The sequence below is a fragment of the Mercenaria mercenaria genome, chromosome 10 (assembly GCF_021730395.1).
Source record: "Mercenaria mercenaria strain notata chromosome 10, MADL_Memer_1, whole genome shotgun sequence".
NCBI classification, from domain to species: Eukaryota; Metazoa; Mollusca; class Bivalvia; order Venerida; family Veneridae; genus Mercenaria; species Mercenaria mercenaria.
Window position 1 is genome coordinate 31,639,622 of NC_069370.1, and position 27,949 is coordinate 31,667,570.

Below are 27,949 nucleotides of genomic sequence, written 5' to 3' on the forward strand. Positions count from 1 at the left end.
TCATTGACTTGTCATGGTACTTAACAGGTAAACTGTTTTTAGCTCATCTTAGTGAAAGCTTTTGTGATCACTCACCGTCCAGTGTCCATCCGTAAACTTTTAGTTTTAAACAACATCTCCTGATAAACCGCTAGGCCAATTTCATCCAGACTTCACAGGAATATTCCTTGGGTGAAGCTCTACAAAAATTGTTCAAATGTTTGAATTCCATGCAGAACTCTGGTTGCCATGGCAATCAAAATGAAAAACTTTAAAAATCTTCTTCTCAAAAACCAGAAGCCCTAGAGCTTAGATATTTGGTGTGAAGCATTCCCTAGTGGACCTCAACCAAGTTTGTTCAAATCATGACCTGAGGGGTCATATGATTTTACATAGGAAAATCTTAAAAAATCTTCTTCGGAAAAACCGCAAGCCCTAGAGCTTAGATATTTGACATGTAGGTTTGTCTAGTGGACCTCTACTAAAGTTGTTCAAATCATGACCCCGGGGTCAAAATTGACCCCGCCCCAGGGGTCACTTGATTTTACATAGATTTCTATAGGAAAATCTTCAAAACAAATTTAAAAATAAACCAGAAGGCCTAGAGCTTAGATATTTGACTTGTAGCATTGCCTAGTAGACCTCGACAAAATTTATTCAAATCAAATTGACTCCGCCCCAGAGGTCACTTGATTTTACATAGGAAATCTTCAAAAATTATAAAAAATAAACCAGAAGGCCTAGAGCTTGCATTGCCTAGTGGATCAAACTCTTACCAGTTTGAAAAGCATAACTATCTTTATCAAGTACTGTTTTACTACCAATATTTGACATACACTTTAACATTTTGCAGTTAGTATGGTTCATCACCCTTCCATACTATGCTTTTCTTGTATTCTTTCTAGAGCATTTTGAATGTTTATAGAGAGATATTAATCTTTTTTTTATATTTCACTAACTATAGTTTATATGTGATATTCAAAAAAAAATTAGCTGCTAGAGTCTTAATCATGATTTGAACTTGAGAAGCTCCTATTTTTCATTTGGGTCCGTCCCCTATTTTCAGAGTTATGGACCCTGAAATAGTCAAAGATGCACATTTTCACCAAGTTGAATAAAATAATAAAATGCGAGGCGCTGTCGAGCATTTTATCAATTTTATTCAATGAGTTTAATAAATTCAATGCGGAAAGTCACAAGTGTAATATTCTTTTTTACTATATTTACTAAACAAGTCAATATGACCAACGTCTCCTATAGCATAAGCGACGTCATAGCAAAGCATGACATTGGAATCTCGGGTTCAAATGTATCTACTAGTTATACAATATATAATATTTAAACAATATGTAATTAATCAATAGTGAATCAATATTCATTGTTGTTGCTGATTAATATATATCTTTCAGGCATGTTGCATAGTGGAACTGGACATTCACAGATACAAAACTTTGTTTCGGCAATGGAAATACCACCAATTAGTTTTAACAGTTTGAAAAACCAGGAACGAGAAGTGAGCAGCCATGTTAGTGAAGTTGCTAGACAGTCATGCTCCAAAGCTCTAAGCCAGGAAGCAGATCTAATTAAGAATCATCAAGGGTAACACTTATTATATAAAGTTTGTATAAGAGGTACAGTGCATCTGTAGAAAATCAAACTAGTATATAATATATAATAAATACAAATCCTGTCTGAACATTATGAAACTGTATAATGCATCATCAGCTTTAAGTTAAAAATTCGTGTATGGCTATCTTGACAGAGATATGCCCTTTTTAAGCTCAGTACTATGACAACCTGTTGTAACTCACATTAGCCCTTACCGTGCTGAACACGATTGATTGTGCATTTGCCACCAGTGTAGATCCTGATCAGCCTGCACATTCATGAAGTCTGATCATGATCTGCACTGTTCGCTATTCAGCCAATATCATTTTGGTAAGCACCCCTTTTAAACAGTTAATGGTACTGTCCAATTGAAAAATGGACAAGTTCATAATAGAAATTTAGCATGGTAAGGGTTAGGGTGTAATTATAGATAGCATTTCACTGTATTACGATACTAGCGGTGCGGTTATTGTATCATAGGTCTGCTTCACGATACAGACATGATACAGACTAGATGCATTGAATGAAAACTTCCATACAATCACTGACAAAATGTATCAGTTATAAAAGTTTGTTGATTGTGTGTGTGTTCGGACTTAACATCTTTTTCAACAATTTTTCAGTCATATAAACGATGCAGTCTACTTGTAGCCGGAATATCACACCATAGACATGTGGCATGATACCTCATCCTGTCACATTATACCGACGCCGGTTGACCAGTCCTAGCACTATCTTCCTAATGCTGAGCTCCAAGTGAGGAAGCTGCTAGTGCCATTTTTTACGTCTTCGGTATGACGTGGCAGGGGATCAAACCCATGACCTCCAGCACTCAAAATGGACGCTCTACCACTAGGCTACGGAGGCGGTTAACAGTTTGTTGGAGTTTGAAAAAAAAAATCAAAAACATTTTTAATCCCCCGCCACAAGTGGTTAGGGGTTATAGGAATGGTCTCCGTCCGTCATTCTGTCCGTCTGTCTGTAACACTTCTGTGTCTGCTCAATATCTCCTAAATCCCCTGAAGGATTTTCATGAAACTTGGGTCAAATGAACATCTCATCAGGACGATGTGCAGAATTCATGAGTAAGCCTTTTCCGGTCAAGGTCACAACTTAGGGTCAAAGGTTTGAGCCTTCCATTTTGTGTCCGCTTTTTATGCCCACGAAGGGAGGCATATAGTTTTTGAACCTCTGTCATTCTGTCCGCAATTTTCGTGTCCGGTCCATATCTTTGTCATCCATGGATGGATTTTCAAATAACTTTGCGCGAATGTATACTACAGTAAGACGACGTGTCGCGCGCAAGACCCAGGTCCGTAGCTCAAAGGTCAAGGTCACACTTAGACGTTAAAGGTCATATTTCATGAAAGTGCATTGATGGGCGTGTCCGGTCCATATCTTTGTCATTCATGCATGGATTTTAAAATTATTGGGCATGAATGTGTACCTCAGTAAGACGACGTGTCGCGCGCAAGACCCAGAGGTCCGTAGGTCAAAGGTCCTAAACTCTAACATCGGCTATAACTATTCATTTAAAGTGCCATCGGGGGCATGTGTCATCCTATGGAGACAGCTCTTGTTATCTCCTAAACCCCTTGAAGGATTTTCATCAAACTTGGCTCAAATGATCACCTCATCAAGGCAATGTGCAGAACTTATGAGTCATTCATGCTGGCTCAAGGTTAAGGTCAAATCTTGGGGTCAATGGTTTAAGCCTTCCATTTTGTGTCTGCTCTGTATCTCCTAATCCCCTTGAAGGATTTATATGAAACTTGGGTCAAATGATCACCTCATCAAGGCAGTGTGCAGAACTCATGGTCAAAGGTCATGCATCGTCCATTATGCCTCTGTTAACAATTTCTTGTCTATACATATAAAAGATTATGTCTACTTGCAGCAGTGAGCACAATGCCGAACTTTATTGTGCTACCTAACTGGAATATCAGACTGGTTATAGGAATGGTCTCTTCCGTCCTTCTATCTGTCTGTCTGTCCATAACACTATCGTGTCCACTCCATATCTCCAATGACCCATGAAGGACTTTCATGAAACTTTGGTCAAACGATCTGAGCTCCAGATCGTCTAAAATGATCACCTCATCAAGATGTGCAGAATTTACAAGTCAGTCATGTCAGTTCAAGCTCAAGGTCACAGCTCAAGGTCAAAGGTTTACCCTTTCACTCTCCATAACAGTGGCAGGGATTAATTTCATAATTCTCAGTTTCTTGAAATGAAATAGTTGGAGGAAAATATATATAGGCATAACCATGCATTTTCACTTTGTCATTGTAATGTGTTTACATTTTTTTCTGAATTCTTCTGATTACAGATAAATATGCTAAAATATTGTTTTTTTCCAGTTTTGCAACAATTTGCTTATCCCTCTCCATATTTCAATGTTAGAATGCTTCTTACACCATGTAGGAAGAGGTCTGGGTTCAAGTCCCAGTGGAGAGTATTTTACTATGAAAAAGTTGTAGACTGGACAAAAACATACCTTCTCTGAAAAAAGAAAGTTAATAAAAAAGAAAATGTAAAATTTATAGTCTAATCCCCCCGCCCCCTAAAAATTTGATATACTTTGATAGCACTATTATATATAACATGCTTACTTGTGAATCGGATACCTAATACCCAGCGTACGACTGTATTTTGAAAGGTGATGACCAAAGTATTGTAAGTTCTAGTAAGTTTTGTGTGAAAAAAGTTTTTAATAGTTTGAAACTCTCATTTATATTTAGACACAGGAGACATAACTTATGATTACTTGTATAACTAAATATGACGAAAAACACTACATGAAACTGTTCTTTTAAAACAATAGGAAGAAAAACGATACGTTACGCTATGATTTCACTCAATCGTTCGTTCTTTGATCAAATAATAGACAAATAACAATGTAACGAAAAACGATCGTTACTATTTATAGCTAAAGCTAGACAATGCCATAATATTACTTTCTAGTGTTTAGGAACCGTGTGCGGGGGTTACAAAAGAAATTAAGGAAGATTTGCCTTTCAGGGTAAGAATAATTTTATTATTACATTTTATGTCTTATGATAAAATGAGGCGGCGACAAGTATATATAGGTGTGCTTTGAACGTAACAAAATGCTTGTAAGACATTGTCTGAAAATCTAATAAATAAAATAATGATACATAAAATACGACGGCTAGAAGACTTAAAGTGAAACTGTCAGTGCTCTGTACAGTGGTCACAGAAGTGAGCTTGGAGACCAGTCTTGAACTTTAACCATCCTGTTTACTTTTATCTCAAACTTTAAACCGGCCACTGACAATTTTCCATTCTGAGACTTCGCTGCAGACGCAGATTGGACGCTGGTTAGTTTTTACATTCCAGCCGTTTAGGAATTGCTACATTGAAAACTTCAATATTTATAACATTTCGCAACTGAAAATCTTTAATTTATTGTGAGCAGGAAGATATTTTTTTCTCTCTCTCTCTCTCTCTCTTGTTTTTCAGATGTCCAGGTTTAAAAGTAATAAAAGTATTGTCGGATTCTTGTGCTGCATGATGTTTGTGAGTATTTTATAGGTGGACTTTTTAATATATATGAATTAAAGTATCAGATGTTAATCTATATGAAAAAGCCGCGGTTACATTTGTTCATTCTTCAAAAAGTTTGATGTACAAGCGAAGCATACAACTACGTTCGTTTCCCGTCTGTACTGACTAATTACTTTGAAAAATCATTTACGTGTTTCAAATCCGAAATTTTTATCTGCTGATATATCTTTTTGGCATCGGTACGAAGCGTTCATGGTACGAACGTAAACGACACCACATCCATAAAAACCTTTAAAGTTGTATTTTTCCTGATCGATGTTGACTAAATAAAATGCAAATGACTTATTTCAGCTATTCGGCGCAGCAGTTTTTGTTGATGGCGTGCTGGTTCGATTTTCAAGCGGATTTTTCGGAAACGATGCTGTGACACTTCTGAACAAAGTGGAGTATCAGAACATAAAGCTGGGTTACCTGTTGTCAGCGCACGTGTATGGTATGATTATACATGGAGGTTTTGTCATGTTTAAAGCCGTGTTTGGATTATCCGCAGCAGTGAAAAGAAACAAGTGTGGTCTTCGTGCGGTACAGTATCATTTATGTTTTTTTTTTGCAGGAATGTGAATATGAAAAAAAAGAGCTATTTAAGTTCATGACTTAGAGTTTTCATTAATTATTTTGTTTCAGCGGCAATAAAAATATGGTGTATTTGATGTCCTATTTTCTACAAGATCACTTTTTCTTTCCTATACTCAAAATATTTAACAATTATTTTATACAACAGGTACTAAATTCTGCTGTATGTTCAACTTTTACTGCTCTGCTGCTAACTTCACATAGGTCAGCAAAGTTCAGATTAAAAACATGAAAATGATCATTAACTTTGTAATTTATGAACGCGCTATCCTTTGAAAACAGTTTATGTTTGCTAGACCACGACATTCTGTTTCATTGTGTTTATTTCATACTTACAGTTTGTTGTCTTTATAATAATACTGATAGTGGTCGAGGCAGTGTCTGTCGGGTTCTGGATCAGCGTGAGAGGAAGGGTATGTCATATTCATAAACGTTTTAAGTCCGAAACTTAGAAGAACAACAAAATTTTCAATTTGTCATTTCTTTGTAGCAAAATTTATACTGATAAAATTTTACGGCACTCTAGGCTTAAATGGACTGTTAAATGTACGTTCATAAAATTTGTGCTTATTCAACAAAGATAATTTGCAAAAAGAAAATTTAGCAATTTAAAGTCTTAGCCATAGACTTCAAATGTTACATGTTAGTAAGTTTAACTGGTAAGTTTATTTGGAAATCATCTAATGTTGCGCCCATTATTTCATACATAACATTATTTGTTGTTTTACCATTTTTGTTATATCATGTCTCGTCTACTGAATAAATATGCATAGCTAATTCACTTGTCACTCTTCATGGAAAACATTTACTAACTGCAAGAAAAGAGTCGTCGCCCCAGTGCTGTTCAAACTCCAGACCTTGAGCGGTTAACAAGTTGTAAGAGGAGTTGTAAGCGAACCTACAATAAAGTACATGTGGTTTTATCCGTCAACACTCTTGATGTTTGGAGGTACCAGTTATCATCTATGTTTGTGTTTCAGTCAGGTGAATGGTTGCGAGGTGAGATGTTGGACCTTCTTGGCAGCTATAAAGGACCCCAGGATACTGACGATATATCCAAAGGCTGGAACAAATTGTTTATGCAGGTACATTGTATTTACAAATGTATTAGTGCATATTTCTTTTAATTTACTTACATTTGCTTATTTGCATTTTACTAGGTGCGTTTAGAATGCAGCAGTTTAATGTATACACTGTTCTACAGGATCGGTGTTTTATTAGCGATAGTACATCTTAAATGAAAATCGAAGTAAACAGAAAGGGAAATGCATGCGACTGTCATTTAAATCAAAAATTTCTAAGAGGGTAAACTACTACAAACTGGAATTAGGGGAATTTGAAGCTGACTATTTCAACTTTCTTTCAAAAGCACCAGTGTGTTTAGGCTGCATTAAAGAACATGTGAAGCCAATAAGTTCTAAACTAACTACATTTGTACCAATGTTTTCCTTATATTTTTGTATAAACGTTCTTTGTTGCGTGTTGTGTCTTCTAATCACCCTTAAAAGTGTGTGGTTTTCATATATACCATGCGTATCTGTTTACAAAACTTGTCTATAGATAAAAATAGGCAGTCGCTCTTTTGCGCCATTGCTTGTGTAGTGACTTTCGGGCGTAGGAGTTGTATACTTTCTGTTAATGTGTGTTTACATTTCATTTTCACCACATTTTCTGTAGGCCCGATGTTGTGGTGTAGTTGACCAGTTTGCAAATGGGGATACCACAGGTGATTTTCAAGATACGCAGTCCCTCTGGTTCAACACAAACGCCAAGTAAGGCTCCATTATTCTTGATTTACAAACCCCAACCTCCAAGCGGCGGTTATCTTTTCTAGTGCTACAGTTACTGCCAGGGGAGATCACTGCTTAGGAGACTGAGGCAAACCCTTAATTCGCATTATTCCAAATAGCTGGAGACCAGTCTTCAATGCTTCTCTGTTACTTGTCAATTTCAAGATCACTCTCTAGTCTTGCCGTGCTTCAAACTGTAAAGTACCAACTGTGTGCATCCCTGTGTAGCGTTGCCTATATGCTGAGCACAATGTTAGGTAAAGAACATTTTTATAAAAAGTAAACTATTTCACAATGACAAAATCATTTAGTAACGCTGCTGGTCGAAGCTTTCAAATGAATTTCGAAAACAAACACAAACATTTTAGATAATAACAGCACAGACTTATGTGCTTTTTTGAACTATAACATATTTGTAAAACGATTTCATTTAATGTTCTACAGCAGTGAGAAGGTTCCTGCCACATGTTGTCAGGGAGTTGATGATGATGATATTTCCAGCACGATAAACACGGCATGTACAACAACACCGAAAAACTACTACACTCAGGTATTACTTGATGTACAACAAATATCTATACAAAAAGGTTTTTTTTTGTGCTTAACGTCGCACCGACACAATTATATGTCATATGGCGACTTTCCAGCTTTGATGCTGGAGGAATACCCCAGTTGCCCCTCCGTGCATTATTTTATCGCGGGCGGGCACCTGGGTAGAACCATCGATCTACAATAAGCCAACTGAATGGCTTCCTCACATGAAGAATTTAACACCCTGGAGTGAGACTCAAACCTTCATCGGTGAGAGGCAAGTGATTAGAAATCAGTGACCTTAACCACTTGGCCACGGAGGCCCCACTTATCAAAAAGTAAAAGATTTATGTCTACTGCAAACTGAAATGATTTGCAAATATTTTGTTTAATTTACGAACTTTTTTCCATATCTACTTTTTGATTTTCTGTTATACAGGGATGTTACGAGGAGCTCAAAGATTTGATAAATCTCCACAGTGTTTTGTTTTTCTGTGCGGCTGGTGGCCTCCTTATACTTCAGGTATGCACACGTGTTTGTTTTAACGCAGCATTAGAGAAGTTGTTAGAGATTTATCCGGGTACATGTCGGCTTTTACTGCTTCAGAACGTAGCAATTTTAACCAAATTTAGACCTGCACGTTCACAAAAGACTGTTAGAGGTCGATTCATTGATCACACACTTTTAACATCCTCTTTTTACTAGGTATATGAATTTACTACATACGTACGTGTACACGAATACAAACCACAAAAATCCCAATCTCTCTTAACTCTTGTTAAGAACCTACATCAAATCATTACACTACAGTTTTCAACTTATGCATACTTCGTTTAAAATGTAGAACACATTTTCAAAATAGTGCAGCTTTCTTAACCTGTCTTTTAATGCTTCAAAAATTTCTTTACCGTAATCTTTCCAGCTATTTGCCATACTTGGAGCTTGCATGTTAATTGACAGAGGGAGTCGAGTTGAACCGATGTGAGTTCTTTTTTTTTCAGTTTGTACTTTCATTTCAGAATTTAAACATTTCCAATGTATTTCAACCTTTGAATAAAGGCCGCTGGCAAATAAATACAACTTCAGGGTTTTCTTTATAGGCAGGTTTGACTGTATATAATTGTATATCATAATAAGCAAAATGATCCGTGCTGGATATTTATGTTTTGTTTTTATTTCTTTAAAAATGCATAGGTTTTTGCTTTTTTTTCTATCAGAAATTTAAAAAGAAATCTTTGAGGAAAAATCGAAAAGTTTTTTTTCTCACAAAATAGTATACTTTTTTTGGCAATTTGACGAATACAAAGTCATTTATTTCATTTTCAGGTTCAAAACCGATCGTCCACCGACGCCGTTACCTAGGGTGTAAGAACTTTCATATATACGGTCATTTATTTTTAGTCACGTGCGATATTTAAGACATGAAACAAAAAGTCTTAATCGTTCTGCATTAAAGTCAGTAAAATCTTAATCACAGTAAAGTATTTAAGCAATATTAACAGCCCGTGATAATTTGCAGCGGACATGTTTTTAAAGACCTTGATTTTTTTGCAAGACCGACTACGTCAGCTCCTTCGAAAGACTTAAATAATTATAATCTTTTTTTTCTTTTCTTATTTAGGGACAGGGTCAAGAACATCAAGTTTTAGATTTTCATCGCTGAAATTCAAAGATACAATTAAATCCACTGTTTGTAAAGATTACCAGGTAACGAGCTGTAGAGATGTGAACAACAAAATGATAATATTTCTGTTCGACATGTGTTGACATTTTTCCAACGTTGAAATCTCGAATCATATTTCTCTAATTTGAGTTATCGAGATTTTTGAAAATCAATCATACACTTCTGATTTTAAGGATTGAAACAAGCTACACATATAGTGTTTGCTTATGTACTTCTGAATTTGAAAATGAAAACAAAATATACAGTTTGTAACTTAACGTACTTTTAAATTTTAAAGTAAAATACCATTTATACGTTATTGTTATTTATTATATTATTATTACTATTATTATTTTTGTTAATTATATATATGCTGTTTAACATTGTTACTTACGTACTCTTTACTTTGAGAAGAAACTACAAGTTTCACATTTTTGTAAGTAATATACATATAAATTTGAAAATTAATACAAGCTACACATTTTTGTAACATATACATATACATTTGAAAATAAATTCAATCTATGCGCTTTGCAAGTTAGTACGTCTGAATTTGAAAAGTATAAACTATTCACAAATTATTTATTTTACTGATTTGAAAATAAATTCGAACTATATACACTGATACTGTGTTGCTGTTACGCTACTGTATACATGTATATGAAAATAAAATTTTGATATTAATGTATGATCTACTTTATTTTTACACAGAATACAAATTCCAATGAGGTCTATTTGTGTTAATTTGTATAAACCAATTGTCTACTTCAAAGGGTGTATTTGGTTTCATAATTGTTGTTTATAATTTTCCAAATCTGTTTACATTGGTTTACAACTACCTCTATACATCATTACAAAAAGAGATATTAAAATCAATATTTCATCAATAGATGATTTTACCGATATTTCAATTTTTTCTTTTTCATCTACGTTTAAATGCTCTTTTCATCAGCTCTTTTTGCGTCATCTAATGGTGAATGATTTTGAATACCTACAAAGAAATAGTTCAGGAACTTCTTTGTTAGATATAAGAACATAGAGCCCTCGAACAAAATATTTGCGAACGCTGTTATATTAAGTAAAACGTGATTTTATTTCATATGAGAAAAAAATCAAATATTTCATACGGAATTTTAAAACCTATCCGTGACAGGAAATTTTATTGTCAAATTTAAGGTAAGTTGTAGAAATGTTATTTTTCCACGTTGAAAAGGACACACAAATTGGAATGCTTATGAAAATTAATTATAAACATAATTTTGTTGATTTTATTACATAATTAGTTCTTTTAATGTGTTTATAGCCGCGTATGATTTTTCGTAAGTAACATTTGAACGAATACCGCTTAACCATTTTGATAAGCTTTAAAAGTCTTTCAAAACGTATTTTTACTACAGTAAAACAGTCGTTCTCAATCTGCAACCATATAGAAGGATTAAGCAAGGCCTCGCATTATTTGATAGATAACAAACATCCCGGGTTAAATGGATATACTGTAGAATTTTCTAAGTTCTTCCGAAAAGTCAACGCAGATTTTGTTCTGAGATCATTAAATTATGATTTTATAAGTAACGCAGAAACAAGGGGTCATAACCACTGGCACAAGACCAGAAAAAAGAAGAAGAAAAAAAAACACTGTACAAGTAATACCCTACCCCTAGGTATACTATAAAATCATGGACATGAAACGGGAAAATGTACTTACCCATTTCAGTCGCACATTTCTCACTTTCGGTGAATGGGTACTATGCGTATATTGAACAAGTGGTAATTTATCTTCCATCGTACATCAGTCACGCTGTCTCAATAGTGTATAGTGCCAGTAGTTATATCCATAACTTGTCCTCCAAAACTAAATTCAGGGAAGATGTTCGATGAACTGGAGACTAATTTCTCTCTTGAACGTGTTATACAATTCAGCGTCCACGTTAAAATCGTTAAAAATATGTCTCCATCAAGATCGTAAAAGTTTCGTAATCGGTAGATTTATTGGCGAAAATATTAGACGCATTTATGAGATCGTCTTTCAAACTAAACTTTCCACCACCAGGCATTCAAACCAACCTCTTGACGTTTATACGTAAAACTTAAGACTCCTAATTTTAAGGAACACTTTTGAAAAATGAATATGTTCATTTCAAAATGAAAGTGAAATATGTATTTTACAAAATAGTACCATGACCCTCTCTTTTAAGAGGCTGTAGACAAGGTAAGCTTATTTCTACTTACTGATTTGTTCTATCTTCTGAGATATTAGGGCTAATAATTAGGCAAAATAATAGTATTGTAAGTATCAGATTGCTGTATCAAAATATAAAATCAGACAATATGCTGAAGATACCCAGAGTTTTAAACGGGATCATAGAATCATTAAGAATACTTTGTATGCGTCGCAAATATTATCATAGTCGATTTTGTTTATGCCTTTTGTGGACAATGTAACTGAACTCCTTCCAGTGACCCGTCCTGATTCAAATGAAACTTGGTATGCTTCGTTTACATGGTGTTTGTGCCTAAAGCTTAAGATCAGTAAGTTCGAGCACGATTATTGCTTAAATCTAAATTTTGTCTCTTTAAGCTCTCATGTGAACTCGACGGGTATGCCTTGCACAATTTTGACGTCCTCCTTGCTTGAATAACTTCAAACGGGGTATATTTAGATTACAACATAGCTTTTTTATGTTTTGTTTATTTCAGATGGAAGGACAAAAATGCACGAAATACTTTCTCGTGTTGTTAAATGTAGTTGTGTTCGTAAGTATCTTTCATACCTTTTAGCCTAAAATGATTTACAAGGTCTATTAAGATAAAAAAAAAAAGCAGAAAAAAAAACAACAAAAAAACAACATACTGATTATTTAATATTGCAACGACAAAAAATGAGAGAACAATTGAATTGCGTCATAGACGTGTCCTTGCAACGGTTAAAATGTGACAATAATTGAACTGCGTCACAGACATATCCGTGCAACGGCGAACATGAGATAACAATTGAACTGCGTAATAGATGTATTCGTACAACGGTGAAAATAAGCCAGCAAGTGCATTCTGGACAGACCGTGCAACGGCGAAAATGAGAGAACAATTATAATGATGAAAAGAAGAAAAAGAATAATTAAAGGAGATAATACGTTAAGAAATATACAAACAAATATTCTGTTTATTTATATGTATCTTTATTCCTGTTTCTTTCATACGTAGCTTCTAAAATTTAAAAAAAAAACAAAAAACAACATACTTGTGTGATTAAAAAAACAACGAAATATCTATTATCACTAAAACAGATATGCAATCTCACATAAGGAACGAGCTACGACGGAAATGAAGACAGCTGTTGCATTGTTTCATAAACGAGTGCAATAGCGAAATTAGATGAAAATTGAAATGGACCACAGTCCTGTCCGTTCAACAGAGAAATGAGATAACATCGCATAACATAAATTTTGTCTTAACTGCGAAATGAGATACCCATAGTCTTGCGTCAAATATATATCCGTGCAACGGGAAAATGAGACAAATGAACTGCGTCATAGACGTGTCCATGCAACGGCAAAAATGGGACAACAATTGGACTGCGCCACAGACGTATCCATGCAACGGGAAAAAGGCAAAATCTGAACTGCACCACAGGCGTGTCCTTGCAACATACAAAATCAAACTACAATTGAACTGCGTCATAGACGTGTCCATTCATTGGCTAAAATATAAAAAACAATTGTACTACATCACAGACGTGATCATTTAATTATATATCTCATAATCTATTCATTATTTTGGCAATTTAGACACAATTCAGGGGGATACCCTACAACAATTCAAACATTGCAAAAACAATAAAATACTCCAGCCAAGACCCAGACATGTTCCAAAACTTACACCCGAGCCTTGAATTAAGGTCCCCTTTTTATACGCCCGTTTGAAAAACGGGACGTATTATGGGAACGCCCCTGGCGGGAGGATGGGCGGATGGGCTGGCGGGCGGCGTCCACAGACCTTGTCCGTAGCATATCTTCTACATGCATGGAGGGATTTTGATGAAACTTGGCACAGTTGTTCACCATCATGAGACAGAGTGTCGTGCGCAAGAACCAGGTCCCTAGGTCTAAGGTCAAGGTCACACTTAGAGGTCAAAGGTCAAATTCAAGAATGACTTTGTCCGGAGTATATCTTCTACATGCATGGAGGGATTTTGATGAAACTTGGCACAGTTGTTCATCATCATAAGACGGAGTGTCATGCGCAAAAACCAGGTCCCTAGGTCTAAGGTCAAGGTCACACTTAGAGGCCAAAGGATACAAGAATGAAAAATTCAAGAATGAAAAATTTGTCCGGAGCATATCTTCTTCATGCATGAAAGGACTTTGATGTAGCTTGGCACAATTGTTCACCATCATGAGACGGAGTGTCATGCGCAAGAACCAGGTCCCTAGGGGTAAGGTCAAGGTCACACTTAGAGGTCAAAGATACAAGAATGAAAACTTTGTCCGGAGCATTTCTTCTTCATGCATTGAGGGATTTTGATACAACTTGGCACAGTTGTTCACCATCATGAGACGGAGTGTCATGCGCAGGAACCAAGTCCCTAGGTCTAAGGTCAAGGTCATACTTAGAGGCCAAAGGTTAGATACTAGAATGACTTTGTCCGGAGCATTCCTACTTTATGCATGGGGGATTTTGATGTAACTTGGCACAATTGTACACCATCTTGAGACGGAGTGTCATGCACTGGTCCCTTCTTTTGAATTACTTCCCTTTGCTGTTACTATTAATAGCTTATATTGTAACTTTTTCATTACAAGTCGTAGGGAAAAATCGAGACCACTTTTCTGTAGTACAATATGCATGTTACATCCAATTCTGAGGTGTATTTTGAGCTATCTCTATCTGGTAAGGATTTTTGTATGGACTTGTAATTTATTTTTTTTTGGATTTTTTTTTCTCTTTAAAGATTAACTTCCCTTAGTTGTAACTATAAATAACTTACATTGTAACTTTTTTTATAATTGACCGTAGAGAAAAACCAAGACCACTTTTCTGTGGTACAACATTGATGTTACTTTCAAATTTTGGGTGTATTTTAAGATATCTTAACCTGGTAATGATTTTTTTGTGGACTTAGAAAAATAAAAGAATTACAATAATTTCTAAAAAAAACAAGAAAAAACATTGTAAACAACTAGAAAATTAAAATTCCATTTGCAAATACAGGTGCTAATGTAAAGAAATTTGCTGTGACGGGCGTATATTGTGACATTCTGGCACTCTTGTTACTATATCATATGGATCTAATTCTTTGGAATCAATCCAGACACCGACCTGTATCTGGGAACGGGTCTCAAAATTCAAATCTCGCTGGGCCTACGATTGATTAGTTTGACTGGAAACAGTCATAACTACGCAGCGCAGCGTAAACAAATAAAAATGAATAAAACAAAACAAAACAAATCACAGACGTGTTCATGCAACGGCAAAAGGAGACACCAACTGAACTATGTCACAGACGTGTCCTTGCAACGGCGAAATGAGGCAACAATTGAACTGTCATAGACGTGTCCATGCAACGGTGAAAATAAGAAAACAATTGCAGAACGCACCAGCTCTGTAATGAGAAACATCGAAACTGAATTACGTCACAGACGTGTCCATGCAACGGCGAAAACGAGACAACATTTGAACTGCGCCAGAGAACTGTCCTTGCAAAGGGGAAGATGTGAAAGCAACTGAATTGCGTTACAGACGTGTCCGTGCAACGGAAAAATGGGACAATTGAACTTCCTCACAGACGTATCCGTGCAATTTGGCGAAAATGAGACAACAACTGAACTGCGTCGTACACATATCCGTGCAACGTAAAAATGAGCAACAATTAAATTGCGTCTAAACGTGACGTGCAACGGCAAAATGAGACAACAATTGAATGCGACATAGACTTCCGTGCAACGGCAAAATGAGACAACAATTGAATTGCGACATAGACGTGTCCGTGCAAGGCGAAAATGAGACAACAATTAAACTGCGTCATAGACGTGTCCGTGCAACGGCGAAAATGAGACAACAATTAAATTGCGACATAGACGTGTCCGCGCAACGGCGAAAATGGGACAACAATTGAATTGCGTCATAGCCGTGTCCGTGCAACGGCGAAAATGAGACAACAATTGAATTGCGTCATAGACGTGTCCGTGCAACGGCGAAAATGAGACAACAATTGAATTGCGTCATAGACGTGTCCGTGCAACGGCGAAAATGAGACAACAATTGAATTGCGACATAGACGTGTCCGTGCAACGGCGAAAATGAGACAACAATTGAATTGCGTCATAGACGTGTCCGTGCAACGGCGAAAATGAGACAACAATTAAACTGCGACATAGACGTGTCCGCGCAACGGTGAAAATGGGACAACAATTGAATTGCGTCATAGCCGTGTCCGTGCAACGGTGAAAATGAGACAACAATTGAATTGCGTCATAGACGTGTCCGTGCTACGGTAAAAATAAGACGACAATTGAATTGCGTCATAGACGTGTCCGTGCTACGGTAAAAATAAGACGACAATTGAATTGCGTCATAGACGTATCCGTGCAATGGCGAAAATGAGACAACAATTAAATTGCGTCATAGACATGTCCATGCAACGGCGAAAATGAGACAACAATTGAATTGCGTCATAGACGTGTCCGTGCTACGGTAAAAATAAGACAACAATTGAATTGCATCATAGACGTATCCGTGCAATGGTGAAAAAGAGACAACAATTGAACTGCGTCATAGACGTATCCGTGCAACGGCGAAAATGAGACAACAGTTGAATTGCGTCATAGACGTGTCCGTGCAATGGTGAAAAAGAGACAACAATTGAATTGCGTCATAGACGTGTCCGTGCTACGGTAAAAATAAGACAACAATTGAATTGCGTCATAGACGTATCCGTGCAATGGCGAAAATGAGACAACAATTAAATTGCGTCATAGACGTGTCCATGCAACGGCGAAAATGAGCCAACAATTGAAAATGAGACAAACATTGAATTACGACATAGACATGTCCGTGAGATTGTGAAATGTAAAACAGTTGAAATACGTCATAGACGTGTCCGTGTAAGGCTGAAAATCTGACAACAATTGAATTGCATCACACACATGTCCATGCAACGGAAAAGTGAGACAATAATTGAACTGTATCATAGACATGTCCGTCTAGCGGTAAAATATGACAACAACTGAATTTACTATTGAAGAGGGTTGTTTATTTTTTAACAGAGGAGATGAAAAAATATTCTACAATGCATATATTTTGTCTGTTTTAGATTACTGCTGTACAATTTGGTCTACATGCAGTAAAGGCTCATTAAATAAGACTTTTGCACTTCAAGGAAGAGTTGCTAGAATTATTCTAAATAAAGAACTGCAGACAAATAAATCTGAAATGTTAAAAGAACTCGGATGGATGAAATTTTCTGATCGATGCAAATACCACCATACTGGAGTAATGTTATTTAAAACTACAAAAAAATCTGGTACCATCTTGCATATCTGATATTTTAACATTTTCCAGCAATGATATTGTAATACCTAAATGTCGCACGAATTATATAAAAGACCATTTGGCTATAATAGTGCTACAGTATGGAATATCATTCCACAAAATATTCGTTGTGTGGATTCACTTACTTCTTTCAAAAGCAAATACAAAAATACTTATTAGGATCTGAATAAGCTACAACTTTTTTCTGCAATTGCTATTTATTTATTTTCTTTTAATGGGTGAATGCATGTCTGAGTGATTTTACTTTTTATAATTGTATACATATTTTTTTTCTAACTAAACTGAGTGTTTGTCAAGAGTGAATGCTGCATTTAAATGTTCATCATTCTAATTCTGTCTTGTATTATAATTAGATAATTAGTTTTAATCCATCTTTTTTGTGTGTAATATTACAGAAGGCCACATTGAAACTTAAGATATTTAACATGTTCTAACACTGTTACATATCTTTATGTGTTACTTTCTTTAAATAAAGTTATTATTATTATTATTATTATTATTATTATTTCGTGTTAGACGTGTCCGTGCAAAGGCCAAAATGAGACAACAATTAAATTGTTTCGTAGACGTGTCCGTGCAACAGCGAAATGAAACAACAATTGAATTGCTTGATAGACGTGTCAGTGCAACGACGCAATTAGGCAATAATTGAATTGTGTCATAGACGTGCCCATGCAACGGCGAAAATGAGGTCACAATTAAATTGTGTCACAAACGTGTCCATGCAACGGCGAAAATAAGACAATAATTGAATTGCATCATATGCGTGTCCGTGCAACGGCGAAAATGAGACATCAATTGAACTACGTCATAGACGTGTCCGTGCAACGGCGAAAATGATACATCAATTAAATTACGTCATAGACGTGTCCGTGCAACGGCGAAAATGAGACAACAATTAAACTGCGTCATAGACGTGTCCGGGCAACGGCGAAAATGAGACAACAATTAAACTGCGTCATAGACGTGTCCGGGCAACGGCGAAAATGAGACAACAATTAAACTGCGTCATAGACGTGTCCGGGCAACCGCAAAAATGAGACAACAATTGAACTGCGTCATAGACGTGTCCGTGCAACCGCAAAAATGAGACAACAATTGCGTCACTGACGTGTCTGTGCTAAGGTGCGATAAGACTACAATTGAACTACGTCATAGAAGTGTTCTGGGCACGGCGAAATGAGAAAATTGAACTGCGTGATAGACGTGCACGTGCAATGGCGAAATAAGACAATAAAGAACCGCGTTACAATCGCATGTTTGCAGCGCTAAAATATCTGAATTGCGTTTTCATGCAACACCGAAATGAATCAATCTGCAATTGAACTGCGCCATAGAAGTTCTCTTGGAACGGTGAACTGATAAACAAAATGACATATTCGTGCAACTAAAGAATGTACCGGTGAAATAGGTAACCGGGATATAATCATGTAACTATGAACTGACACAGACATATTATAGACCTACCCATGCAACGGTATCATAATAATTATTGTTTCAGCTATATAATCGTGTAACTTTGAACCTAGACAGCAACTGAATTGTCTACAAGACGTATTCGTGCAACAACGTTGTATGACAATAATTTTGTTACAGAGTATCTATGCAAGGCGAAATGAATCAAATCTTTGTGTCACGACTTAAGTATACATGCAACGGTGATACGAAACTAAACACAGTTAAATTATGTCTTTAAGACAGTCTCGTGCAACCACGTGATGAAACAACAATGAATTGCGTTACAAACGTATTCGTGCTTCATTTTGATTGTGTTAGTATTAAGGAACTGAAATTGAGACAACTTTTGGAAGGCGTCTAAATATGTCCGTGCGATGGCAAAATGCAATTAACTACTATTTCAATTATCAGTTTCTGTCTGTCGCGGCAGATGCATTTGACTTGAGAAGAAATTCAGATATGCTTATTTCACGTATCAGATTAAAAAAGATTTTTAAAAAAGTAGATATTTAAACATGGCTTTATTACTTTTTTAGTTGGCGGGTGGCGCTTGTTTTGCCGCGGGTCTTATGTTCAAGCTAGACAGTGGTTTTCTGGAAAGTGACGTCGTATCCCTATTCAACAATATACAGTATAGTAACATACCACTGGGATTCGTGTGTGATCTTCTCGCATACCTTATGATGTGTTTTGGAGGTCTCATTGTATTTGTAGCTATTCTGGGTATGTGCGGGGCCTGGAAAGGCACCAAGTCTTGTCTTTGGGTGGTAAGTAACGTAGACCTTCAATAATTATAATTTTATTGAATCTAAATCACACCGACACAGTTAAGGTTCTTTAGCACCTACCCTGCTAAATTTGGGCAGAACCACTTATTATTCACAGGGGTGTTCGCTGAAAATTTACTGACTGAATAGCGAACAGTGCAGACTATGACGTGCAAGCTGATTTTGGCCTGCAGGTCTGCACTGGTCGCAAAGGCAAAATCACTTGCCGCCAGCAGGCTAAAAGTTGGTGACTTTGTAGTTTCAGTAGCAAAAGGACGATCCTATTATGAAGCAATTTACACCCAAGCAGAGTTATGGTCAAACAGTGTCGATGGGACAAGTGACTCGAAGTACTAAGTCTTGGTCAACAATATTGAAAAGACTTCTTTTTACCAATAATAGATAAACAAAACAAAACATATATACAAGAGCATGCGGAGAATGTACTTTAAAATCCAGTTTTAAGATTTACACCTACACTGAATTGTATTTTGACACATTTGTATTAAAATTATATATAGAAGCAAAAGTGTCTTAAGGGACTCCGTAATTACTCCGTAATAATGTCGAATAATTGTTAGATGACTGTTAATATAGTGGTTTACTGTTTGATTGCTTTTTTACCAGAATAACAACAAATTCAAATACATTTTTTTTTGTCTTCTGAACAGTTTATTGTTCTGGTGGTGTTCTTTCTTCTGGTGGAAGGAGTTCTCATTGGATTGTGGATGAGCGTGCGAGGAAGGGTAGGTCATGCAGTCTTGATTGTCTTTGTGGGCAGTCGTTACTATACAGTTACTATACTATATGATGTACTGTTTCTGTCACATTTAGTAGAGATGTGTACCCGTACTATTTAGTGTTGTTTCTCGGGATGGTTCAGAGCTATTTTTAACTGCTATCCTGTTTGATTATTACCTGAGATCTACCTGAGACAAGTGATGGAACCGTTGGCTGGACTATTTTGTTATTGGTAAAACTTACCTAATCGAAATGATCAGTTAGACCTGAATGCAGGCAGTGATGATTGATAATTCATACTGGAACTATTTTATGTAGCGCAGGAACTTTTGAATAAATAAAAGCATGATCTGTTTATAATAATTAAGCTGGTAAACCTGCCTCCAAAACTCATGACAAATTTTATGTTTGTTCCTGTATCATTTTTATTTCAATTTTTAATTATTCTTTTTATTAAGACTGATCAGTGGCTCCGAGGACAAATGTTGGATCAACTGAAAGGCTATGCTGGTCCTGATCAGACAGACAAACTGTCCAAAGGCTGGAACACTCTCTTTATGGAGGTAAGTATATTGTCTTACTCTTTCTCTCTGAGATGTAGTTTTAATGTACTTACGTTTTCTATAATGAAACACTGACAGAGGTGTGTACCCATACGGTGGTGATTGCAACAATTAACAGTGGTGGCACTGTGGTGCAATATCTAACGGTGCCACACAGTCACAGTCTAAATCTTTAGACCGTTGTCATAGTTTTGTTTATAGTAAAATTGTAATGAAATACTGGGCTGTCTGCAACTGCAAAATGCAAAAGTCCGTGTAAACTTTCTTGATAACCTTCATGAATATAACAAGTAAAATGTGAAAAGTTAGCATTTTGAAGTCTTAAAAGAGTAAATTTCAAACTTCAAAACACATTGATGAATACAGGTCAATATGTCACTGTTTGATTAACTGAAAATGGCAAATCACGTTTCCACTGGTACCTCTCTGTATCTGTTTTGTTTTTGTTGAGTTTAACGTCGCACCAACTCAGTTAAAGCATGTAGTGACTTTCCAGATTTTGTGGAGGAAGATCCCAGGTGCCCCTCCGTGGATTATTTCATCATGGGCGAGCACCTGGGTAAAACAACCGACCTTTTGTAAGCCAGCTGGATGGCTTACTCACATGAAGAATTTAACGCCCTCTGTATATGTTGCATTTAAGAAATAATATATCTCATCCAGTGATTTGTCGTTGAATAAATCATTGTTTGGAGTTCAGATGCGAAGGAATTATATCACGAGGGCGCAGCCCGAGTGATATAATAATACGCATCTGAACGACAAACAATGATTTATTCAAGAGCAAATCACGAAATGAGATATATTATTTCGATTCTAACACGTTACCAAGGATTTTTAAGTACATCTTTGACGACATTCATTAAATATTTGCCCGTTTTTAATCGGTTTCTTTTCCAGCGCGCCGCTATGCCGTTTGACGCCATGACGTAATTGTGACGTCAGAACAGTGATTTGTTGTATGATAATTCACTGTCTTCTGCCTTCTTTGTTTGATAGGAAAATGAATCGGATCGTGTTAGAATATGGTATTTAAGATACCTAAGCACATTTGATAAGCGGGAGTAAATGCGTTACGTCATGGATTGTTGTAATAAAATCTAAACTCAGTACACGGATACGAAAATCATTGTAACCTGAAATTAAGTTTATTAAAACGGCAATTTTACTGTCATTATTATGATAATTGTGATATAGATTTTTTGACAATAGTTAAAAAAATGTCATATAATCGGCTTTAAATGTGCGGATCCCTTTATTGATGGACAGATATCTTAACGACAAGCGCACGGACTCGTGCATTTTATCAAAATATATCACAGCAACTAAATTTACTTACGACAGTGGGAAGTTACTTTAAACTTTTATTCTCGAAAATGCCACAAAAATTGTGATTTTTCGGTAGGCTCCTATTATCAAAACTTGTGTGAGGTCCAGATTTTTCAAATCAATCACATGACCCTAACTTTTTACTTGCCAAATATTAAGTATATTCTGAAGATCAAAAAAACAAAAAAAAAACAGGGTTCAATAAAAATCTTTATCACATGTTTGACGCCGCGGGAGTGTAATAAAGCCATTAAATAAAAATGATAATACACTAGTGTAATAAAGCTTTGACGTCGACGTCATTTATACTGTAGGAGACGTCGGTCAAATTGACTTGTTTATATAGTAAAAGAAAGTAGAATTTTTGATGTTCCAACAGGAAAGGTTAAAATATGATAAAAAGAATATTACATTTGTGACTTTCCACATTGAATTTATTAAACTCGTTGAATAAAATTGATAAAATGCTCGGCAGAGCCTCGCATTTTATTATTTTATTCAACTCGTTTAATAAATTCAATATCAAAAGACACTCATGTAATATCCTCTATATATTGTAGAACAAAATTGCTTCAAATAAGCAAAACTAATTTAACACTTTATTGCTGAGGACTAGTTAGCATTAGTAAGAAAACCAGGACATCTACGTACCTGAACCTATTATACAACCAAAATAAACTTGCATATCATCTTATCAAAACCCTGAATGCTTGAAAATGCAGTTTTTTAATAAAATATCTTGAATCCATTTTGTCTTCCTACTGCCACTTTCAGGCACGATGCTGCGGAGTAAATGATCAGTTTAAAGATGGAGGCACCAACAGTGACTTTACTGAGCTGCCTACAACTTGGACTTCGGGGTATGTAACCTAAAGTGTAAAGGCGAGATAGAGAACTTTTATCACATGTAACTCAATATTTTTCAAAGATGTCTAACTCTGCCCCGCCCCCTTCTGTTTCAGAGGTAAATTCACTTTGAACAGCAAGAAATCGCTTAATTATCAAATAAAACTTTTCACTTTTGTACAATAAATCAAAATTAAGTCTTGAAAAAAGTAAATACTTACTAGAAAAAAAATGAATATAAGGAAAAAACACTTTTGGTCCCAGTAGGGCGTGAGCCTATGCCCACCTGAAAAAATTAAGTCAAAGTAGGTTTATGGTAGGCATTGAATAATCTTCAAAAGGAGGTACACTGGTATGGGTCTAAAACCTTAAACAAAACTACATAAAAAATGACGCCCCAACACATTGTATCTAACAACAGCATGCAAAGTAACCTAATTCTTATAACATTGATGTCTAACCTAATGAAAAATATCACATACAGCATAAAAATCGTACTTAAGATTATACATAAATCCTTTTCGAGTTAACGTAACTACCTCTACTCTTTTATCATTTTTTTTTCTTTCATGACAGGCCATAAACATGGCGTGACTTACTAACACAATCAACACAATCTTTATTTAAGAAACTCCATACATCGATAAGTAAGAAATATGCTTACATTACCCAAAAATAAATTTCGGTTATAAATAGCTTATGGCTACCTTGACGGTTACCCCAAAGCGTATTCACGTAAATGTTTTTCATATGTTTTTCAGCACAGACAAAGTTCCTGCCACATGTTGCCAAGGCGTACAGTCGGACACTGTGACGAACTACGTAAATTCTGCATTCTGCACAAACACGCCGACAAATTTTTACACGGAGGTACAATTAGTATTTTTAACTGTTTCACTTGAAATTAAATCATTTTTGGAAAGTGATTTATCAAAATCACCTTCTCTATGTACTATTGCATCATTATAGTTACAGACCGGGAAATTTGGCTTACTCTATCACCACCTTTGAGGCAGCCGTGGACTTAAATTGATTACAAACTTACAAGTACTCATGCCTAGTTAAAATAGTTTAACGTACTTTGAATATATACCAATGGCGCAGTTATTTACTACGAATAACTATCGGCTGCGTGCCTTTACTTAATATCTTTTTACTTTACAGGGGGTTTGAATGCATAACTGTCTATATAACCAAATCGCAAAATCGCAGTATCATATTGATGATACGGTTAGCAGAATCAAATCCTATATGTATTGGGTTTCTAACTATCAAAGCGCTGTTAGCGTTTGTGCCCTTTTTTTTGGAATGGATTCTCTTCATACACATACTAACATAAGTCACCTTCCATCAGTACTTTGATTATAATCTCAAATCGGAGCTGTCAAGGTCTATGGTGGTCCGCCCATCCGTATTGTTTCAACTATGTTTTTTTTGTTGCCATCCTGCAGTTGATGTCAGATGTCGCATGTTCTGTTCAACTGGTAGACTCTGGACATCATTACTGTGTGTGTGGGTGGGGTGGGGGGCACTTATTTCAGTAGAATCCATCGCCCTTTTTGACGGCCTATTAACATGAAAGAAACGCTAAAATGGCCACAAGCAGGTGGTTTATTTGAATTTTGAAGTTTCTATAATAACTGATTATTCTTTGTTAATCATTTCAGGGCTGTTATGATCGCGTTGTATCATACATAAATACCTACAGTCTGATAAGCATAGTGGCGTGTGGTGTTTGCATTCTAGCCGAGGTAATAATTTTATGTGTTTTCATGACCATGTGGAAGGTCCGATGTATTCTCGAGACAATGATCCAGTTATTAAAATAAAACAATTATTTATTGACCACGACCATCTTTAGTTAAAACAACAATTTCTTTTACCACGATCTTATGTTATGTTAGCTTCCTGGAGTAGCAAGGTCCTTGTCTTTATAAGCCTAGTATGAAAACATAGGGGAAAATGAATTTTCCCTGAAATGCATGACAGTGGAATAATGCACTATCTGGACAGACCGTAATTAAGAAATTAATGTCATGAGATATATTAAGAATGCGTTCAGTTTTGGTTTTTTTGGCTTGTCATACAATTTATTCTGTAATTATTATAGTTCATGAATTTTTATAAGTGCATAATGATTTTTTTAAAATTGAAATGACTTTCAGGTGATGGGTATTGTTGGGGCGTGCGTGCTCATTGACAAAGCAAAAACAGCTAAAGTTGAAGAGTATGTATTTTAAAAAAATATATGTTCAGTTTATACATGTATTAATCACATTTGAGGAACATTTTCTGACATTTTTCAGTATTTATATATTCTGTTAGAGATTTATTTAAGGAACAAAAAGACCCATTACATAAAGTTAGATACCTATTGGAAATGTATGATTTATTACTTCTTAAGAAATTTTGTAATTATCTCCCTTTAATACAAAAGTGTTTAAAAAGTGGATTATTTCTTTTAATTTCAATATAATTTCTAGTTTTACATTTGCATTTGATATATATTGGAATATTACAACTACCTGAAACAAAAGGCAAGTTTTGAAACAAAGTGTAGCTTTGGAATTGATTTATTTTAAATCTATCTGGGTTGCGCAACCAAGATAGACAAAGGGAGGTAATAATAATTTTATAAACTTGCATTTCTAATGAATTTGGCAAAATATGTTCTTGTCAATGCAAATCTTTTACAACTCTAATACAGTAGTGCTTATATTCATAACATTCCTTAGGCAATGTATGTTTATTAAATTTATACTTATGCTAAAATAACGCTATCTTGGTTGGGCAACCAGGATAGGAAAATCATAGTTTAAAAATTCTTCCAGTGAAAATCTGATGTGTATTAAGAACTTGATAAACACAAATAAGTGTAAATTATCAGTTGGTAAAGTTTTAAAAAAATCTGAAAGTTGACCAAAATCTGATTGACCACCTTTAAGCGAATTTGTGTATCGTCACATAAGAATTTTTTTTTTTTTTTTTTATAAATATATAGAGGATATTTGTATGCTTCAGTGTAAGATCGAGATATTTTTCTCCTAGTGAACATTAATCTATATTTTATTTTGAAAAGATGAGCTCAGGTTTTGTTTTCATTTAGTAAGTTGCACTCTGTATCTAATTCTTCCATAACTTTTCTATTTGGTTATTTTATTATACATTTTGATAGAAACCTTATTTCAATAGTTATTTTCTTAGACTAATACAAACAACATTAATGATGTTATTACTGAAAAATGAATCTGAATATTTCAGTTCTCATGCCGGAAGATCGCGACCTCCTCCTTACGTCGCCATGTAAGTAGAGATTGTTGTTGGACAAGGCTATTGTTAAGATCTACACTAGCTATTTTAAGACTATACTATTCCTAATAACTTAACACACAAAGTGAGCCAAGTATTAAGATGCATTTACTACTATCACACGACATTGTCGGTTTCGTGGCTTCATTAAAAGGCAATCAACAATAGATAATTTTATATGAAAGCCACCCTCTAGACTTTAAAAATGCTGAAAGAAATTTTAAAATCGGACCACTACTGAAATAGATATAGCAGTTTGAAACTCAAGAAAATGGCTGATCATGGAGGCAGCTGATCATGGAGGCAGCCATTTTAGTGTGTTTATGACGTCATTTACATATATGTATAGTAGTAAATACATCTTCATATTTGGCTCATTTTGGGGGCTTTATCTCACTCTGTCACTCTGGTCAAACCAATCTGAGTCTGTACTATAGTAGAGAATGAATTTCGCGCCATGTGTGGCTGTGACTCTATACTAAAGCGCTTTTGAACGTTTTTATCATGAAAAGGGCGCTATATAAATCTGGTATAATAATAATAAAGAAAAAAAAATTACACACTGCTGAATTATTTATTTAGCAATTTACCTCTTAAATAGAATAATTTCATATGTTTCCTGAGTGTAAGATGTAAAACATTGTAATTTCTTTCATTATAGCTAGAGAAATAAGAGAAATTATTTAATAGAAATAAGTAAATACAGTTCAAATACCTAGAAATTAAATAATTCCATCATTTTTTTTGTTGCCATGGAAACAAAATGGTCGCCGTTTCTTTTTTTGAATATTTAAATGGTCGTAACTTTATCATTTTTAAGCCGATTTTGAAAATTCTTTCACTTCTTTAAATGATTTAAGAAATCCTAAAAGATGGAATTAACATTAGAACATCATTGCCTTGCCCTTTAAGGCCGGAAGAGTCAGTGATTTGTTTACCGGAACCGGAAGTTTCCTATAGCTATTGCATCAAAGAAAAAAATAAGAAAAGAAGAAAAAAACAAGGATTACATCAAACAAGCCGGAAGTTCATATGTCCATAAATATTATTTCTAAAAAGCGTTTGAAAGACTTACCATTTTACAAATTTGTTCATGTCCTTTGATTGGAACATTTGAATCTAATACGAACAGTATAGTAGTAATTCATTCTAGTTATAGGAGCATACCTTTTCCAATATTGCCTTAAGTGTTGTCATAACAATCTGGATATTGTTTTTATTTTTTGCTTCAGTGACCATGACCGACGTGTGAAACCCAAACCAAAAGACCAGGGAACCATTGGAAGAACACCACGATACTGAAAATTTATGTGAGCGCTAGTTCAACAGAAATTGAAAATGTGAAATGTTGATCCTAACGTTGGAAAATGCACAGTGGCACTCATTTCGATGTTGAAACTACAAGTGTATAAAGGGAACTACTGATATTTACATTTTGTGATATTAATAACTTATATTTCGTGTTTTTTACATTTGTTACTTTTTATCGAATAAACATTTTTACTTTTTCTCGTTTATTGCATGTTTTTTTTATGATCCAAGAAGCATAAATGGACGAAACACGATTCATTTAAACAATAATTTTACCAAGGTAGCAATTGCTGTACGCAATAAATTTCGTTTTATCTGTTTTTCTATAGAAACGTATTCTCTT

The 27,949-nt window shown here is 35.3% G+C and overlaps 2 protein-coding genes across 2 annotated transcripts; both read left to right on the forward strand.

Moving 5' to 3' along the window:
- Positions 1-4,515: 4,515 nt before the first annotated feature.
- Positions 4,516-10,418, forward strand: LOC123559505 (tetraspanin-18-like). The gene is made up of 11 exons (XM_045351386.2): positions 4,516-4,610; positions 5,072-5,128; positions 5,468-5,698; positions 6,088-6,162; positions 6,730-6,834; positions 7,427-7,521; positions 7,984-8,089; positions 8,510-8,593; positions 8,994-9,052; positions 9,398-9,436; positions 9,693-10,418. Exons 2-11 carry the CDS (start codon positions 5,072-5,074, stop codon positions 9,718-9,720), a joined length of 879 nt encoding a protein of 292 aa, XP_045207321.1. The 5' UTR covers positions 4,516-4,610; the 3' UTR covers positions 9,721-10,418.
- A 300-nt stretch (positions 10,419-10,718) lies between these two features.
- Positions 10,719-27,804, forward strand: LOC123559504 (tetraspanin-18-like). The gene is made up of 11 exons (XM_045351385.2): positions 10,719-10,910; positions 12,432-12,488; positions 19,277-19,507; positions 20,179-20,253; positions 20,707-20,811; positions 22,915-23,000; positions 23,748-23,856; positions 24,654-24,737; positions 25,152-25,213; positions 26,248-26,289; positions 27,528-27,804. The coding sequence occupies exons 2-11, from the start codon at positions 12,432-12,434 to the stop codon at positions 27,595-27,597; spliced, it is 921 nt and encodes a 306-aa protein (XP_045207320.2). The 5' UTR covers positions 10,719-10,910; the 3' UTR covers positions 27,598-27,804.
- The last annotated feature ends 145 nt before the right edge of the window (positions 27,805-27,949 follow it).